The 19,150-nt window shown below is 54.1% G+C and overlaps 1 protein-coding gene across 23 annotated transcripts in view; it reads left to right on the forward strand.

Moving 5' to 3' along the window:
- NFASC (neurofascin) overlaps positions 1-19,150 on the forward strand; it is a 157,281-nt gene that overhangs the window by 118,541 nt on the left and 19,590 nt on the right. For 11 of the 23 annotated variants that reach the window (XR_010308811.1, XM_064173663.1, XM_064173673.1 and 8 more), the window contains 3 exons: positions 6,412-6,666; positions 9,983-10,099; positions 13,463-13,618. The exons of 9 other annotated variants lie outside the window; for them this stretch is intronic. Coding sequence is in view for 13 of the 14 variants with exons in the window: in XM_064173663.1 (XP_064029733.1) it covers positions 6,412-6,666; positions 9,983-10,099; positions 13,463-13,618 (528 nt within the window). In the remaining variant the exon portion in view is untranslated. Of the gene's footprint in view, positions 1-6,411; positions 6,667-9,982; positions 10,100-13,462; positions 13,619-19,150 lie in introns of those variants that run through there. 3 more of the 23 variants (XM_064173671.1, XM_064173687.1, XM_064173676.1) reach the window with 2 other exon arrangements.

Here is a 19,150-nt window from a genome sequence, read left to right on the forward strand (position 1 = left end):
TGCCAGGCCTTTCTGAGAAGCTTCATCTCCATTCACTGACCTAGATTCTTGTGGAGTTTTATGGCTTCACAGCCAAAGTTGTCTGAAATGGCAGGGAAAGGCTCTTTGCCATGGGCTGCTGGCACTCAGACAGAACTAAAAGCTCCTTCTTTCCCCTCCTCCCCCCATCCTTTTTCCTTTCTTTTATTTCAGGGGATAACCTGAACAGCTCCAAGGTCAGAGCTGGTTTGTGGGTGGATGAGAGATTGCAGCAGCTTGATGAAATCAGAATGAAGTGCAGGGATTTTTCCCCCTTAGGAAAGGCTTTACCTTTTCTAAGCCTGGACAAAGGGAGAGGTGATATGGAAAAGAGAGGACATCTGAGAAAGGCTCTCATTTGTGCCATGAGAGGAATAAAAAAGCCATCAGAATAGGGCTCAAGCTCTCTGTGTAGGGAAGAACTTCCATCAGGGGTCAGACAGAGGCTTGGGCTGAGACTTAAAGGCAAAAGAAACAAACCCTTGAGGTTTTCTCTGTTCCCTTCCTGCCTGTCCATAAATAAGGATGGGAGGAGAAGGATCCTATTGTTCATTCCAGAAAGGGACAGCAGCAGAAGCAGAGAACTGCTGCCCCCTCCCTTGCAGAGGCTGCTCAATCCCCTCCTTTTCTCTCCTTGACTTCCTCCCAGCTCTCAGATTTATCTCCTCTTTGTCTTTTGTTTTTTTTGGCAGAGATTTTGGCTATTTCCAGGAAGGGAACCCAAAAATGAATAATCAGAAGCACTAAATCTCTGAAGATTTATTTGGTTAATCATCCAAAGCCATGAAAAAATAATCACCTTTCCCCAAGCCTAATTATTTTGTAGGCACACCCAAGGGAAAGCTGCTCCTGCAGCCCTAACAACACATTAAAAGCACCTTTAAATAATTAAAGAGCAGCAGGGATGTGTTTTGTTCCCTGCAGTTCACCAAAATAAAGACCCCCAACCCCATGCAGCAGCTCCCTGAATTGCTGCTCTGCTCTGCTCTGCTCAGCACAAGACTCCAGCCCCAAGCTTAAGAAACTCCTTTTGGGCTTTCTGCTTTTTGGTGCTTTCATCATTCTTCCCCTCAGGATTTCTTTTATCAGAGGCTCACAGGATGTTAGGGGTTGGAAGAGACCCAAGGAGATCAGAGAATGAAGCAGGTTGGAAGAGAGCTCCAAGCTCAGCCAGCCCAACCTAGCACCCAGCCCTGCCCAACCAACCACACCATGGCACTAAGTGCCCCAGCCAGGCTTGGCTGCAACACCTCCAGCCACAGCCACTCCACCACCTCCCTGGGCAGCCCATTCCAGTGCCAATCACTCTCTCTGTGGTTTGAATGGTAAATCACAGCAGATCATTGACTCCAACCCCCCTGCCAGAGCAGGGCAATACTACCTAACACAGACCACAGAGGAACACATCCCAGAATCAGCCAGGGATGGAAGGGACCACAAGGATCATCCAGATCCAACACTCCCCCTTGTCACCTGGCCAAGGGCAGGGACAATCCACCCTAGATCAGGCTGGACAGAGGCTCATCCAGCCTGGTCCTAAACACCTCCAGGGATCATAGAATCAGATTTCCAGACAGGCCTGGAAAGTCTCCATACAAGGAGACTCCACAACATCTCTGGGCAGCCTGTGCCAGGGCTCTGGGACCCTTCCAGGCAAGAAGTTGCCTCTTGTGCTGAGCTGCAACCTCCTGTGTTGCAGCTTCCATCCATTGCTGCTTGTCCTATGCCAGGGAGCAGTGAGCAGAGCCTGTCCCCCCCCATCCTGACCCCCAGCCCTCAGATAGTTACAGACATTGATTCAATCCCCTCTGAGTCTTCTCTTCTCCAGACTAAGCAGCCCCAGGGCCCTCAGCCTCTCCTCACCAGGCAGTGCTCCAGTCCCCTCATCATCCTCCTAGCCCTCTGCTGGACCCTCTCCAGCAGATCCCTGTCCCTCTTCCACTGAGGAGCCCAAAACTGAACACAGCATTCAAGATGAGGTCTCAGCAGGGCAGAGTAGAGGGGAAGCAGAACCTCCCTTGATCTGCTGGGCACACTCTGCCTAACCCACCCCAGGGTCCCATTGGCCTTCTTGGTGTGCCATGGGGAACTTGTTATCATCTCCCTCATTTGAACCTCACACAGGGTTTGGGTTTTTGTGTGTGTGAGTGTGTGAGAGAGAGGTTTGGGCTCCTCTTTTTCACTGGTTAGAGGAGCCAGGCTGCCCCAAAGGGCACAGCAGACCCTGCTGCAAGCCTCTTGCTCGTTCCTTAAGCCTATTAATTGCCGCAGCCACATCCCCTCTCCATTATCCCAGCCTGATCTCCTCCCCACCCTGCCCCTTGCTCTCCATTACCTGCAAGGATAATGCATCCTGCAGACAGGCAAAAGCAATCTCTGCCTTGCAAAGCTGGGGGCTGGTAGGGAGCTGGAATGCTCATTTAGATGTTTCCTGGAAGATGGACTGGGCTGTGGTTGGCAACGACAGAATGGGAGCTGCTGGGGGCTGCTTTTTGCTCTGGGTCTTCTTGGGTGTGCTGAGGCCATCCCAAACCTGCTGGAAACATTTGTTTTCAGGGTGCTGGGGAAGTGGCAGCTCCTTCTCTGCACTGTCTCCTGCTTTCAGAGGTGGGAGGGGGAGGAATTATATTCCCCCCCCCCCTCATCCTGCCCCTCACACAAATCTCAGCTGCTTGGACCTGTACCTAAAATTGAGGCAACTGTTGGCAGAGCTCTGGAAGCAGGAAAATCAATGCAGCTGCTCTACAGAGCACAGAGAGGTTGCAGCTGATGAGGTTTTGCAGCCACGTTTGCAGAAGGGTGTGAGTGATTCCTCGATGGTGAACCAGAGCAGTGCTGGAACTGCCAGCCTGGCCCTCCCTCCCCCCACTCATCCTCCCCTTCTCGCTGCCAGGAGCAGGGATCTGTCCCTCCTTCATTAGCCTTGACAGGATGGGCCAGCAAGCAGGGGGACCCCCAGCTACAGGCTGCTCCCCCCATGCCGTGGTGAGGTCCCCTTGTCTTTGAGGATGCTGGAGTGCTCTGATCTCTGTCACAGGCAGCCTTTACTTCCTCCCCCCGACTGAAATCTGCTCTCATTAGGGATGGATTTCAAAGCCTACCAAATGCCCCTTATCTCCTCTCCCCCAAATCTCCCAGCTGAGCTTTTCTCCTGCATATATCTCATGTTTAAACACAAATGAGGCTGTAGCTTTGAATCCCAGGACAGCTTAGGGCTAAATCCCCCTCCACGGCTGCAGTTCTGCCTCCCCACTGCCTGGTCCCATCCTGCAGCACACTTCTGCCCGTGGATGCTCTCCCCCATCCTCCCCTCTTTGACCTACTGCTTTCCAGAGCTACTTGATCCCATTTTTTAACCTCTTCCTAGTCCTCTCAGGATCATTTTTCTCCCCAGTGTCAATACCTCCTCTTCCTCCTCAATGCCAGGATCATTTTTATCCCTCTTCTCCCTGATCTCATGCAGGGACCTGCCTGGGAGTGATCCCACATTATCCTGATGCAAAGTGATGTCCTGCTCTTGGGAATCACTTCCACTAGAGTGCTGGTGCTGGGTGGGCAAATCCTGCCTGGCATGGCTGCAGAGCTCAGAGCCATGCTGAGTCCCTTTGGTCAGTGCAGCACCCAGGAGGGTCCTGGCACTGCAGCTTCCCCCTGTGTGTGTGTGCCTGCACTGCAACACATAAAGATGATGCCCCACACGAGGGGGAGAGAGAAGCTTTGCCTTATCCCAGATAATCTCTTCCCATCTAGGCTCTAGAGGAGCATTAAGGCTGAATCCCTCCTCCTGCTAAAGCCATCAGAGCAGTGCTAGGTGATGCAGGCAGTGCTCCAGGGTGCTGTGTGGGAGAAGCACTGTGCAGGGACCCCTTAAACAGGCCTGGCAGCTGGGGGGTTGCAGGAGGTTTTCCAGCAGCTCCTGCCTTTCTGAAAGTGACTTTGTGACTTGTTGGATCCGATTTGTCCCTAAAAGGGGAGCCAGGGGATTCCCAGGGGAAGAGCAGAGGCTGCATTAGCTCTTAACAAGTGTCTATGGAGCTGATTGGCTATACTGAGGAGCTGGAGATTCATCTAGTTAATGGTGACATTAACCTAGTGACACTCATCTCTTAACCTTCCCAAACCCCTCTCTCAGTCAGCAGAGGTGATGTTAATCCTCCTCAAGCCAAGAAAAGCTTCTGTCACAGAGCCTGAGGAGGCAGCAAAGCCCTTGATCAGCAGTGGAAGCAAAGCAGAACCCCTCCAGCACCCCAGTCGCAGGGACTGGGTCACACTGGAGAGGGCTTCACTGCCTAACAAACCCTCTGAGGACAAAGCTGTGCCGTTTCCCACCCGGGCTGTGGCCCCTCCCTGTCACCAGCATCCCTGCTGTCCTCCCCCCAGCCCCTCACCCAGCCGTGGGGCAGCGATGGGCTGGGTGGGCTGGGAGCTGTCTTTGAGTGGCTGCATTGCTGCATGAGGTTGGCTGTGATGCTGTGTTGGTACCGTGCTGGAGGGGGATGTGCTGCTCCCCAGGCACACCTTGGGCTGGGCTGGGGGGTTTGGGATGTGCTGCTCCCCAGGCACACCTTGGGCTGGGCTGGGGGGTTTGGGATGTGTTGCTCCCCAGGCACACCTCGGGCTGGGCTGGGGGGGTTTGGGATGTGCTGGTAACTGTGGTTTTCTTACAGCTGGGGTGGGTAGGGAGCTGGCCTGAGTGACCTCCTGCTCTTCTCTGCTCTCGCATCTCTGGCAGGGCTGAGGTGTTAGGGCTTGGTCCTCCCTGAGGATGGACTCGGTGAAAAGCAAAGCCCTGGCTTGGTTCTGGGACACCTTTCCAAGTGCTTTCCTGAAGCTCTCATGGTTTGGGGGTGATGTTTTAAGGAGCTGCTTTCATGTGCCTGGCAGGGAGGGATTTGCAATCCCTTCATCTAGCCTAAGAGGAAAGCAAAGGCAGCTGAATGCAAGCAGCACTGGGCAAGTCTGCTCCTGAGCTACTCCAAGCAGCCTTGCAGCTGCATTTGCTGCTGGCAGGTTTTCAGACCCAAGCCTTCCCCCCTTTGGTGGGGCTCAGGACCCTCTCAGCCGTGCTGTGGGGGCCAGGATGTGTGCGTGAAGGGCACATTTATCCCTTGGCTCTGGAAACGCAGCACAGGCAAGAGATGGATTTGGGCTGTTTGGAAAACAAATGGCTCAGACATTCCCCCTGGCCAGCCTGGGCTGAGCCAAACCCTTTCTCCTCATTTGAATGGAGATTGTGAGGGGCAGTGATGGCAAAGAATCATCCATCACTCACCCACCAGCTGGAATCCATGCTGATGCTAAAGCTGCTCCATCACCCAACTGTGGCCAGAGGCAAAGCAGGAAGGAAACAGGCAGCCCAGAGAGGTTGTGGAGTCTCCTTGTGTGGAGCCTTTCCAGGCCTGTCTGGATGTGTTCCTCTGTGATCTGAGCTAGATTGTGTGGTCCTGCTGTGGCAGGGGGGTTGGACTGGATGATCTCCTTGGGTCCCTTCCAACCCCTGCCCTCTTGTGAAACAGCCAAGAGGCCACAGGCTGAGCTGGCAGCTCAGGAATCAGAGAATCACAGAACTGTTTTGGTTGCAAGAGACCTCTAAGATCAAGTCCAACCATCAGCCCAGCCCCATCATGGCCACTAAACCATGGCCCCAAGTGCCATGGCCACAGGTTTCTTGAACCCCTTCAGGGATGGAGACTCCACCACCTCCCTGGGCAGCCTGTGCCAGTCCCTGACCACCCTTGCAGCAAAGAAATTTCTCCTAATACCCAACCTAAACCTGGGGCTGCTGAATTCATGTAACTGTATCTCACCTGGCCCATGCCAAATGGGATGATCCCAAATCCTGGTGCTCATTTCAGGGAGCACTGAGTGCTCTCAGCACACCTCTGCACAGGGAGGATGATGGTTTGAGGGCAGCCTGCCCTGGACACCCCCTAAACACCTCTTACTTTTCTCCTGCTGTGCCCTGGCTGTGATTTAACCCCAGGCTTTGAGGGCAGCAGCAGCAGCAGAGCAAAGGCAGACAGAGAAGCAGGTCGCTCAGCCCTGGCAAAGGGCTCCAACCATGGGTGCACAGAATGGCTGCATGAGAGCAGTGTGCCAGGGGCAGCCCCCCTGCTTGCCACCCCTTTTGGTCCCCAGCATTGCTCCCTGCCCCTTGGGCTGGGCATGTGGCTGTCTACACAGGGGTAAGGGATGGGGATGGGGAGAGTGTCTTAACCTCACGCTTCCCGGTGCCGTTTGCTGCCTCCCTCCCTTCCTCCATCCTGGTGCCCTCCATCTCTGTGCCATGCTGCTCAGCTCTCTGTCGTGTGCCTGTGGAGGGGGGGGGGTGACAAGGGCAGCCCCCCCAGGAGCCACCAGCTGATGTAAAAAGCCAGTCTTTCCCTCTCCCAGCTGCAACTGGGCCACCTCCAACTACAGTTGGTCCAACCAGTACTACAACAACCCCAACTACCACCAGTACTACAGCCCCAACTACCACCACCGACACAACTACCACAGCTACTGACACTACTACTACTACTACTACTACTGCCACTACTACTACCACCACCACTACAGATGCCACCACTCTACCTGCCACCACCGTCGCCACCACCACAGCAGCTACTGAGAGGGCTCCAGCAGCCACCACAAAGCAGGAGTTGGGTACTGAGCTTTCCTTTACCTCTAACCCCTCTAACCCTACCATGACCTTCCCCACATCTTGTTGAAGAGAGAGGGCTGAGAAGGGGCACGAGTGAACCTGGAGACATGCCATGCTCTGGGAATGGCTTTAGGGGGGAGCTAGAGGTGGCAGGGAGCATAAGCTCAGGGGCAGCAGCAGCTGCTGGATATTTGGGGAGCTGTGTGTCACCCTCCTGGCCTGAGCCTCAGGGCTAGCACAGCCCTCCCCGGGGTGTTGTGATGCTCAATTGAGCATTGGTGTTTGGGGAAGGAGGTTGCAAGACCCTACCAAAAGCTCTCAGAAGCATTAGCCATGAACAAGTGGTTCTGCTCCTCCTAGAGGAGATGTCACTTCACATTTAGCACCTCAGCTGTTAGCTCCCAGACCTGTCAGCATTTATCCCAGTCTCATGCCTTCTGCTGCTCTTCTTTGCCCACAGGAGAGCTGGGAAGGGTTTGAGATGCCACACACAGGCTTGTGCCAGGGTGGAGATAAACCTGGGGAATAGGAGGAGGATCAAACTCTTGGTTGGGTGGAGGCACATTCTCCACTCTGTGTTTTCAACTGGGAGGTATAGAGGGAAGTATCTTGTCCCTCAGATGCTGCTCTGAGGGTATGTTACAGCTAACAGGTAGTTGTAGGCAGGTTATGAAGATATAAACCAAGCCAACTGGAGAAGGAAATGCAATCTAAAGAGCTCAGGTGTATGGCTGGCCAGGAAGCACCCAAAGATGCCAGTGCAGAAGCTGCAGCAGCTTGGTACCTCTTCATAAAGGCAGAAAGGAGAGAGTAGTAACAATGGATAGTAGTAGTAACCATGGATAGCAAAGGTGACACCCATTGAGCTCAAGGAATTCAATCAACTCAAGGAGTTAGATCCCACTGAGCTCAAGGAATTTGATCAACTCAAGGGATTAGATCCCACTGAGCTCAAGGAATTTGATCAATTCAAGGGATTAGATCCCATTGGGCTCAAGGAATTTGATCAATTCAAGCAGTTAGATCCCATTGAGCTCAAGGAATTTGATCAATTCAAGCAGTTAGATCCCATTGGGCTCAAGGAATTTGATCAATTAAAGGAGTTAGGTCCCATTGGGCTCAAGGAATTTGATCAACTGAAGGAGTTAGATCCCATTGGGCTCAAGGAATTTGATCAAGGAATTAGATCCCATTGGGCTCAAGGAATTTGATCAATTAAAGCAGTTAGATCCCATTGGGCTCAAGGAATTTGATCAAGGAATTAGATCCCATTGAGCTCAAGGAATTTGATCAAGGAATTAGATCCCATTGAGCTCAAGGAATTTGCTTAAAGCTGTTCAACCTCCTTCCTTTCCACTTTTTGCACAAGAACAGCTCAAGGTGGTTAAAAAACCCACCAGAAAGAGATGCTGAGGGGGACCTGCCTGCCCCTGATGCTCTGTACTAAACCAGATCTGCCAATCAGCAGCACAGTTCCTGCTCTGCCTTGCTGGAAGATGCAGACCTGAGCTGAGAAAGATGAATTTGTGCCCCAGCTTGTGGCAGGCAGCACCTCCCCACACACACAGCCCACCCAGAGAAGCTTTATGCTGTGCAAGTCATAGACTGATAGAATGGGTTGGGCTGGAAGGGACCTTGAAGATCAGCTAAAGGATGGGAAGCACTCAGGGAGCTGCACACCCAGAAAAGCAGCTCCAAAGGTGCTGCAGGAACTAGGAGGTGCAGCTTCTGCTCTGAGCACCAGGTCTTAGGCATGAAGCAAGGGTGGCTGGAAAAGGGTAGGTGGGAAAAGGCTGCTGATTGAAAGCAGGCAACGAAGTGGTGATGTGGGTGGGGCTGCAGAGCAGGGAGAGCTGCAAGAGGAGCCAGGCTTGTCCCCAAGCACCCTGGGGACATGGTGGGGGAAGAGGCTGAGCCCTAATGCAGACAGACAGGGCAATAGCTTGGCAGCACAGCCTGTGTTGGTAGCAGGGATTCTAGGTCACGTCCCCAGCCCCACAGCTTCAGATCCTTCCAGCTCCCTAAAAAGTCATCCCAAGGATCTCAGTTGTTCATCTGCCTTGTGTCAACCCAAAACCTGAGCTAGACCCTGAAGTAAATCACTGTTGTGGTGAGAATAAACCCAAGGAGCCAGTCCTCTGCTGGCACTTAGCACATACTAGAGCAGGAGATTAGCTCTGCTCCACTAGAAATGAACTTCTGCTCTCCAAAGCAACGTCCACAGCCCTTAGCTTCAAACTCAATCTCGAGTGACTTGGTTGCCCTACTGCCTGTCTCCAGACCCAGCAGTGTGAGGGTTTTCTCTCCCAGTCTTTCCTGCTCAGTTGTGCCACCGAGGTCCATGTGCAGCCATGCAGGTGGCTCTCGTGCTCCTTCAGGCTCTGCTTTAGTCAGGAGGTTTCCCTGCTGCCTGAAATCCCCAAGGGTTTGCCACAGAAGTCTTCAGACTCCATAGATAAGCTGAGTGCAGTTGGACTTGGGCACCAATACACAATAAGCTTCTGCTCCCAGACTTAGAGTCCTGGAACTGGCCATGGAATCATCCAGTCCAACCATCAGCCCAACACCACTGTGCCCACTGCACCATGTCCCCAAGTGCCAGGCCATGTGGTTTTTGCATGCTTTCAGAGATGGGGACTCCACCACCCCCCTGGGCAGCCTGGTCCAATCCCTGACCACTCTTGCAGTACAGAAATCATTCCTGATGCCCAACCCAAACCTCCCCTGGTGCAGCTTGAGGTCATTTCCTCTTGTCCTATCACTTGATACTGGGGAGAAGAGACCAACCCCCATCATACTGCAACTTCTTTTCAGGTAGTTGCAGAGAACCATAGAATGGCTCAGGTTGGAAGGATCTCAGAGATCATCTCCAGTCTCCCCACCACAAGCAGGGACACCTCTCAGCCAGACTCAGCTGCTCAAGGCCTCATCCAGCCTGGCCTTAAACACCCCCAAGCAGGAGGCAGCCACAGCCTTCCTGGGCAGCCTGTGCCAGAGTCTCACCACCCTCCTACTGAAGAACTTCTTCTTCAGCTCCACTCTAACCCTGCTCTCCCTCAGCTTCAAACCATTCCCCCTTGGCCTATTGCTAGGCACAAGGTCTGCCCTCAGCCTCCTCTTCTCCACACATGGACTTCTCTCCAAAACCTTTAAACTTAAGCATCTCAGAAGGAAGAAGTTCACCTTTAGACACACTTTAGGTTAAGATCAAACCATGACCTTCGTTTTCCCTTCTCCCTCCATCAACACCAGATGCTAGCTGAGGTCTCATTCGTGTCTAACCCAAAATACTAACTGCTGTTCTAACCTGTCCACCAGCCATCAATGGATCATCCATATGGGACATAAGAGCTATGGCTAATAGTAACTGGGCAAACATCACCTGGAGCCACAATTACTCGGCAGGAACTGACTTTGTGGTTAAGTATATCACCAGTAAGCATCAGCTCGCGTGGGGACTCTACAGGGTGGTGATGCCATTAGAGACCCTGCCAGCTCCCGTGGTGGCAACCTGTTAGTCTTCCATGTGTGGAATGATGCTCTGTGCTCACGAGGAGGATGGGAAAAGGGAGGGGGGGGGTGAGGGGGGGGGAAAAAAGGCAGGCTGTGGGCATGGCTGTTTGGAGCTCAGCAGAGCTAATGGTGGTGATTGAGCAGCCAGCCCCACGCTTGGCTCCCTGAGGGGTTGGTGTGATGTAGAGGAGCCAGGCTGAGAACTGCTCCTGCAGTGTGGACTGAGCCTTCAGTGTATACAGAGACTGAGGGGGGAGGGAGGGGGGAAGGGAGCATGAAGGGAAACCAAATGAAATTACAGGAACTGGAGAGCAGTTTGAAACACCTTTGAAGGTGGCTTCTTGAGTCTGGAGTTGGCAGAATCCTCTATGACCCCAAACCTCCTGTCCTATCGCCTATCGTTGTCTCTTAAAGCTCTAAGGCTACCTGCTCACAGGGGAAGCTCCAAGCCAGTCTCTTAGGGGTTAGGATTTGCTTAGCAAGAGCTTTCCATGTTGGTTGGCTGCTTTATTTCCCTTGTGGGGTTCTTTTTTTGCTGTTACAGACAGGCAGTGGTGGCTACTGCTTAGCTCTGACTATTTCCCAGCCTCCTCGGGCTGCAAGTCTTCAGCTGGCATTGAAACCAAACCAGCTAGGCACAATCTCTGCCAGCCAAGTCTTCAGCTGGCATTTAGGGCAACCCAGCTAGGCACAATCCCTGCCAGCAAATCACTTCTGCTGCTTTAGGACATCACTGAAGAGATAACCTTCATCTCTCCCTGGAACGTCTCTCTAATGTGTAGCCAGTGCCTGGTCTCGCTCCACAGCCTGCAGGGCTGGGCTGGGCTGTGCTCAGCCTTCCCCTTTGTAACTGATTGCCATGATTCAGGATAATGCAACAGCTTTCCAAGCATCCCAGCTCCCAGAACACACACTGCCAGCCCTGGGAAGCACAGCACCTATGTGCTGTGTCTGTGCTTGGGATGGGGCTGCAAGCAGCAGCACCTTGGGATCCTTTTGTCACCAATACCTTGGGAGTCCCTTATCAGCAGCACCTTGGGATCCCTTTTGTCACCAATACCTTGGGATCCCCTTATCAGCAGCACCTTGAGATCCTTTTGTCACCAATACCTTGGGATCCCCTTATCAGCAGCACCTTGGGATCCCTTTGTCACCAATACCTTGGGATCCCCTTATCAGCAGCACCTTGGGATCCCTTTGTCACCAATACCTTGGGATCCCCTTATCAGCAGCACCTTGGGATCCCTTTGTCACCAAACTTTGGGATTCCCTTATCAGCAGCACCTTGGGATCCCTTTGTCACCAATACCTTGGGATCCCCTTATCTGCAGCACCTTGGGATCCCTTTGTCACCAATACCTTAGGATTCCCTTATCAGCAGCAGCTTGGGATCCCTTTGTCACCAATACCTTGGGATCCCCTTATCAGCAGCAGCTTGGGATCCCTTTGTTACCAATACCTTGGGATCCCCTTGTCACTAATACCTTGGAATCCCCTTAGCAGCAGCACACTTCTGGCCTCAAACCCACTTTTCTCCTTCCCCACAGCACTGCTGAGCTGGGAGGTTCCCACCCCCAGAGCCACAAATCAAAGCCCCCTCCCCAGAGCCTTTCTTACAAGTCAGTGATGTAATGCTCAGCATTAAACTCATCCTCAAATGATTCCCAGCACAGTGCAAGGAACAGCTCAGCCTTGGATAGAGCCTGGGAGCAAGCAGCCTTGGAGCATCCATCCTTAGTTAAGGACTGAACTCTCGCCCCTAAAAACAGCTGCTAGCTGAGGCAAGCAGCCTCACAGCACCCCTAATGCAACACCCAGCTCCTTCAAAGCCTCTTTAACCCACCAGCAAAACTGGTGCTCAGGTACCCATCCCAAAAGCTCAGGAGTTGGCTCCTTGGCTGAGTCATGTAACACAAGCACAAGAATTGGCTCCTTGGCTGAGTCCTGTAGCACCAAAAGCTCAAGAATTGGCTCTTTGAGTCCTGTAGCAACACAAGCTCAAGCATTGGCTCCTTGGCTGAGTCCTGTAGCACCAAAAGCTCAAGAATTGGCTCTTTGAGTCCTGTAGCACCAAAAGCTCAAGAATTGTCTCTTTGACTGAGTCTTGTAGCACCAAAAGCTCAAGAATTGGCTCCTTGACTGAGTCCTTTAGCATCACAAGCACAAGAATTGACTCCTGTAGCTCCTTCATCCACCTGAGTGGCACCAGGCAAAGTTGAGACCTTCTGTGGTAAAGCCCCAACCACTCAGACATCAGGCTGAGCAGATAAAGGACCTTTCCATCAGGTCTTAGAAGGAGAGAGAGATCTGAAGAGCTCTGAGTGTTTTCCCTAGTACAGTGAGCAGGGCTGCAGCAAATCCCTCCCTGTGTTCCTGCCCCACTGAACTTCATTGAACTGCAGAGTCTTTTTGGTTGGGAAAGACCTTTAAGATCACCAGATCCAACCACTTCCTTGTGTTCTCAGTGAGAAATGACCACAGAACCTTACAATAGCTCTGTTGGAAAGGCTCCCTGAGATCACCAGGTCCATTTCCTTCTGTTCCCAGTGAGCAGTGACCACAGAACCTTGCAACAGCTGTGGTGGAACAGCTCTCTGAGATCACCAGCTCCAACCATCAACCCAACACAGCCACTAAACCACCTCCCCAAGTGCCCTGCCCACAGGTTTCTTGACCCCCTCCCAGGATGGTGACTCCACCACCTCCTTGGGTAACCTACCCCAACACCTGACTGCTCTTCCCAGAGCCAAAAGCCACTCCTAGCTCCTTGAGCACCAAGCTGTGCTCTTTCTGCTCAGCACCTAGAGCCAGCAGGAGGCAGAGCCAAGGGGGGTGAGCTGCAGGAGCCTCCCCCCAACCAGTTTCTTGACCCCCTCTCAGGATGGTGACTCCACTACCTCCCTGGGTAACCTACCCCAACACCTGACTGCTCTTCCCAGAGCCAAAGCCACTCCTAACTCCTTGAGCACCAAGCTGTGCTCTTTCTGCTCAGCACCTAGAGCCAGCAGGAGGCAGAGCCAAGGGGGGTGAGCTGCAGGAGCCTCCCTCAACCAGTTTCTTGACCCCCTCCCAGGATGGTGTCTCCACCACCTCCCTGGGTTACCTACCCCAACACCTGACTGCTCTTCCCAGAGCCAAAAGCCACTCCTAACTCCTTGAGCACCAAGCTGTGCTCTTTCTGCTCAGCACCTAGGGCCAGCAGGAGGCAGAGGCGAGCAGGGTGAGCTGCGGGAGCCTCCCCCCAACCTGCCGGGCTGGGTTTGATGTGCGGTTTCTGTTTCTCAGGTAACAACACAGAGAGATCAATCCCTGTTAAAGCTCAGACCCCTTCCTCTGTGCAGCTGGCGGATCTGACGCCGGGGATGATGTACAAGCTGTGGGTGTTCCCCATATGGTCTAGCCCCAGCGAGCACTCGTACATCACCTTTACCACCAGCTCAGGTGAGATGGCTCCAGCCCCACTGGGGGCTGCCCTTCCCAAGCATGTCACATCCATCACCACCGACGTCATTTGGGTGGTGGCGGGGAGGTGGCTGCATGGAACGATCCTCATCCTTACCTGTGCCTCCTGGCAGCCTCCCCCCAGCCCTGGTGCGTTGTCAGGAGGTTGATCCACGTTGTAGGAGGGGATGGAGATGCCTTTTCAAGGGAAAGGTCTTGAAGGAGGGTGGTGGAGGTGCTGGTGTTGCCATGTGCCTCTGCTCGAAGCCTTACCACGGTGTGGTTGCTCTCTTGTGCTGTTGGTCGTGGGGTTGGAGGTAGCTTTGGCCCCTGTGCAAGCAGCCAGGCCCTGGTTATGGTAGTGGGGCAAGAGGGGAGAATGCTGGTGATAGGATGCAGGTGAAGGGGTAGGAATGTGGCATCTGTAGGTAGACCTTGGCCCCAGCTCTCTCAGCCTGCCCTCAGAGCAGAGCTGCTGCAGCACTCTGAGCATCTTGGTGGCCTCTGAACTGGCTCCACCACTTCCATGTCCTTCTTGTGTTGAGGGCTGCAGAACTGCACACAGAATCATAGAATCATAGACTCAAGCAGGTTGGAAGAGAGCTCCAAGCTCAGCCAGCCCAACCTAGCACCCAGCCCTGCCCAACCAACCACACCATGGCACTCAGTGCCCCAGCCAGGCTTGGCTTCAACACCTCCAGCCACAGCCACTCCACCACCTCTCTGGGCAGCCCATTCCAGTGCCAATCACTCTCTCTGACAACAACTTCCTCCTCACATCCAGCCTAGACCTGCCCTGGCACAGCTTCAGGCTGTGTCCCCTTCTGCTGGCCATGGCTGCCTGGCAGCAGAGCCCAACCCCACCTGGCTACAGCCTCCCTGCAGGCAGCTGCAGGCAGCAATGAGCTCTGCCCTGAGCCTCCTCTGCTGCAGGCTGCACCCCCCCAGCTCCCTCAGCCTCTCCTCACAGGGCTCTGCTCCAGGCCCCTCCCCAGCCTTGCTGCCCTTCTCCAAACACCTTCCAGCACCTCAGCAGCTCTCTGCAATGGAGGAGCCCAGACCTGGACACAGCACTGCAGGGGTGGCCTGAGCAGTGCTGAGCACAGGGGCACAAGAACCTCCCTTGTCCTGCTGCCCACACTGCTCCTGAGCCAGCCCAGGATGCCATTGGCTCTGCTGCCCACCTGGGCACTGCTGCCTCCTCTGCAGCTCCTCTCTCCCAGCACCCCCAGCTCCCTCTCTGCCTGGCTGCTCTCAGCCACTCTGGCCCCAGCCTGTAGTGCTGCTTGGGGTTGTTGTGGCCAAAGTGTAGAACCCTGCCCTTGGCTTCTTCAGTCTCATTCCCTTGGCCTCTGCCCACCCATGCAGCCTGGCCAGGTCCCTCTGCAGGGCTCTGCTACCCTCCAACAGCTCCACAGCTGCTCCTAGCTTGGTGTCATCTGCAGACTCACTGATGCTGGACTCAATCCCCTGCTCCAGATCATCAGTAAAGATACTGAACAGGACTGAGCCCAGCACTGACCCCTGGGGCACAGCACTGGTACCAGCTGCCAGCTGGATGTGGCACCATTCACCACCACTCTCTGGGCCCAGCCTTCCAGCCAGTTTTTGACCCATATCAGAGTGAATCTGTCCAAGCTGCCAGCTTGGCCAGGAGCTTGTTGTGGCAGAGGGTGCCAAAGGCTTTGCTGCAGTCCAGGTAGACTCCATCCAGAGCCTGCCCCACAGTCACCAGGCAGGGAACCTGATCATGAAAGGAGCTCAGGCTGGTCAGGCAGGACCTGCCCTTTCCAAACCCATGCTGGCCTGGTTTAGGAGCCAGCAGAGCAGGCAGGGGCTGTGATTTGCAGAGTTAAATGGTTTTTGCTCAGCTCCAGCTGTGCCACGCAGAGGTTTGGCTCTCAGCAGCCTCTTGGCTGGGAAGCGCAAAAGGGACATGGAATTTGCAGTGAGGGAGGAGCGACGCAGGGGGAAGGCTCACACCTGACCCATGCACATCTGCTCTGGTCTCCAATGATCCAGCAAGCTCCTAACGCCACAGAGTCGCTCTCCAATGTGCTAGAGGTGACACGGGGCCAGGTGGCAGCTGCTGGTGCTTCTGCACCTCTGATGCTGCCCAGCACTGGGATGTAAGTGCTGACCTTGGCTCTGTCCTGCCTCTGCCCCGCTCTGGGATCTGATGTGTCCCCTCAGACTGCTCCAGCACCTTGTGCTGTGGGTGAACCCACAGCTCAGCAGCCCCTGGGACAGGCTCAGCCTGGCAGAGAGATGTCTGCCAAGGGGATCTGTTCTCCCTGGGCTCTTCCACCCCATCTCTGCTGCTGTCCCTGCTTTATCTCGGGAGCTCTCAGGGTTTTGCTGTGGCAGGACTTGGCTGCAGGCACAGAAACTCTCTGTAGGTTTTCAGTTGCAGAATCCCAGCATTAGTGGGGGTTGGAAGAGACCTCTAGAGAGCATCCCAGGCCACCCCTCCTGCTAAAAGCAGGGTAACCCACAGCAGCCTGCCCAGGATCACAATGTCCAGGTGGGTTTGCAACCTCCCCAGAGAAGGAAAACTCCACAACCTCTCTGGGCAGCCTTCTCCAAGGCTCCAGCATCCTCAAAGTGAAGAAGTTCTTATGTTTGAGTTAAAAAGAGCCTGGACTCTCAGCCTCTACACTGCAGAGGCTGATTTTAACCCCAAAACCCATAACAGAGCTGATTCCTCAACCCAGACTCTCATCAGAACAGCTCCAGTTGCAGTGGTGCATCCCCAGCTTAGTTTCTGGACTGTCCCCAGGCTCAGAAATCAACACAGCTGCCCCCAAACCGTGCAGTGTGTCTCTTTGAACCACAACTTCCCCACCTGGACCCGTCTTCTCTTCTTTTCTTGCCTGCTTTTCATTCACTTTGGGAGCTGGGGTGGGGGCAGGGGGCAGAGAATCATTAGAAAGAGGAGGAGGAGGTGGGAAAAGCCTCAGATCCTTGGCTGCTGGCTGCTGGCAGTCTGGGCAGAGCTCTTCGCTGTAATTGAGGGATTCCTCCTGCTATAATCATTGAGACCAAAGGATGAGAGCACTTCTGTCCTTGTGATGGAGGCCAGCTGGGCACCTGAGCCTTGTCACTGTGGGATGCAGAGAGCTATCAGCATCCCTGGCTGGATACTGCTGACACAAGCCTTTGTGCCCTGCTGACAATCATCTGCCACCAGAAATGCTTTGGACAAAAGAAAAGCACAGCTCAGGGTGGTTGGTTGGTTTGGATATAATCGGGGTGGGGGCTTTTTTTTTTGGGGGGGGTGGGGGCTATTTTGCAAGGTCTCTTCAGTTTGGTGGTGGTTAAATCACTGCAGGGCACTGCCTCCCCCCTTCCCCCCCCCAGCTTTGCTGCTGCTGAACTGACAGCTCCACCACCCAACCAAGCTCCTTCCAAGCAGAGGCTGAGACCTTACCACAACAAAGAGCAGCTCAACAGGCAGAGAGCTTCTCAAATTGCCAAGCAGCCACAGCAACTGCCCAACATTTCCAAGCACTGGGGAGCAAGAGCAGGCAAAGCTGAAGCCAGTGAGACTTTACAGCCCACCCCTCACCCCCCCTCCCAAGCCTGCTTTGAACAGCCCTGTGGGTGGAAGGTGGTCAGCTTTGCTCCTGCCACATCAGCTCTGACCGTAGGGAGCCTCTTTTGCTTGTTTCCTCCTGCCACAAGGTTGTAATTAACTTCCAAAGGCCTCTTGAAGCTGCATTTCAGCTCACTACCTGCTCAGTGACCCAGCTGCTTGCCACAGTTTCCCCTTGGCTTTGGCCTCGCATTAAGGCAAATCAAAACATCCTCTCTGACAGCCACAGACTTAAATCTTCTCCTCAATGCTGCAGTGACAGCTCCAGACACCAGATTGCTGCCAGTGTAATTTTGTCAGCGTGGGTTGCTGTTTTTTTTGGGGGGGGCAAGGATGGCAATTACACCTCCACCTTGGCAGTGCCAGCAGCCCACTGCAGGGCCTCCTCCTGGTCACTTGGCACTCAAAATCCTCCCTCCCTGCACAGCTCAGCTCAGTTCTGTTGCTCTCTCAGCTTGCTCTGATGGTTTGTACTGTGAAGGTTCTCTTATTCCCTTCTTAGCACTGATTCCTGCAGGATCTGCCTCCCATCACCACTGATAACACAGTGGGCATGAACCCACCTCTCAGGCTGCTTCCATGTCCTCCTTGTGTTGAGGGCTCCAGAACTGCACACAGAATCATAGACTCAAGCAGGTTGGAAGAGAGCTCCAAGCTCAGCCAGCCCAACCTAGCACCCAGCCCTGCCCAACCAACCACACCATGGCACTCAGTGCCCCAGCCAGGCTTGGCTGCAACACCTCCAGCCACAGCCACTCCACCACCTCCCTGGGCAGCCCATTCCAGTGCCAATCACTCTCTCTGACAACAACTTCCTCCTCACATCCAGCCTAGACCTGCCCTGGCACAGCTTCAGGCTGTGTCCCCTTCTTCTGTTGCTGGCTGCCTGGCAGCAGAGCCCAACCCCACCTGGCTACAGCCTCCCTGCAGGCAGCTGCAGGCAGCAATCAGCTCTGCCCTGAGCCTCCTCTGCTGCAGGCTGCACCCCCCCAGCTCCCTCAGCCTCTCCTCACAGGGCTGTGCTCCTTCTCCAAACACCTTCCAGCACCTCAGCATCTCTGCAATGGAGGAGCCCAGAACTGGACACAGCACTCCAGGGGTGGCCTGAGCAGTGCTGAGCACAGGGGCACAAGAACCTCCCTTGTCCTGCTGCCCACACTGCTCCTGAGCCAGCCCAGGATGCCATTGGCTTTGCTGCCCACCTGGGCACTGCTGCCTCCTCTGCAGCTCCTCTCTCCCACCACCCCCAGCTCCCTCTCTGCCTGGCTGCTCTCAGCCACTCTGGCCCCAGCCTGTAGCACCCTTAGGATTGATTCCTGCAGGATCTCCACCACTGATAACACAGTGAGCAGCAACCCAACTCTTAGGCTGCTCTGTGCATTTTGAAGGCTTTCCCCTTAGGACTGATTTCTGGAAGTCCCCCACCCCATCACCACTGCTAATACAGTGAGCACCAAACCACCTCTCAGACTGCTCTGGTATTTTGTACTTTCAAGACCCCCTTGTTCCCCTCTAACACTGATTCCAGGCTGTTCTGGCATTACACACTTTGAAGACCCCCTTATTCCCCCCTCTAACACTCCTTTCTGGCTGCTCTGGCATTATACACTTTGAAGACCCCCTTATTCCCCCCTCTAACACTGATTCCAGGCTGCTCTGGCACTATACACTTTGAAGACCCCCTTATTCCCCCCTTTAACACTCCTTTCTGGCTGCTCTGGCATTACACACTTTGAAGACCCCCTTATTCCCCCCTTTAACACTCCTTTCTGGCTGCTCTGGCATTATACACTGTGAAGACCTCCTTATTCCCCCCTTTAACCCTCCTTTGGCTGCTCTGGCATTACACACTTTGAAGACCCCCTTCTTGCCCCCCTTTAACACTCCTTTCTGGCTGCTCTGCCATTTTACACTTTGAAGACCCCCTTATTTCCTCC

This window comes from Pogoniulus pusillus, chromosome 39, assembly GCF_015220805.1.
Source record: "Pogoniulus pusillus isolate bPogPus1 chromosome 39, bPogPus1.pri, whole genome shotgun sequence".
NCBI classification, from domain to species: domain Eukaryota; kingdom Metazoa; phylum Chordata; class Aves; order Piciformes; family Lybiidae; genus Pogoniulus; species Pogoniulus pusillus.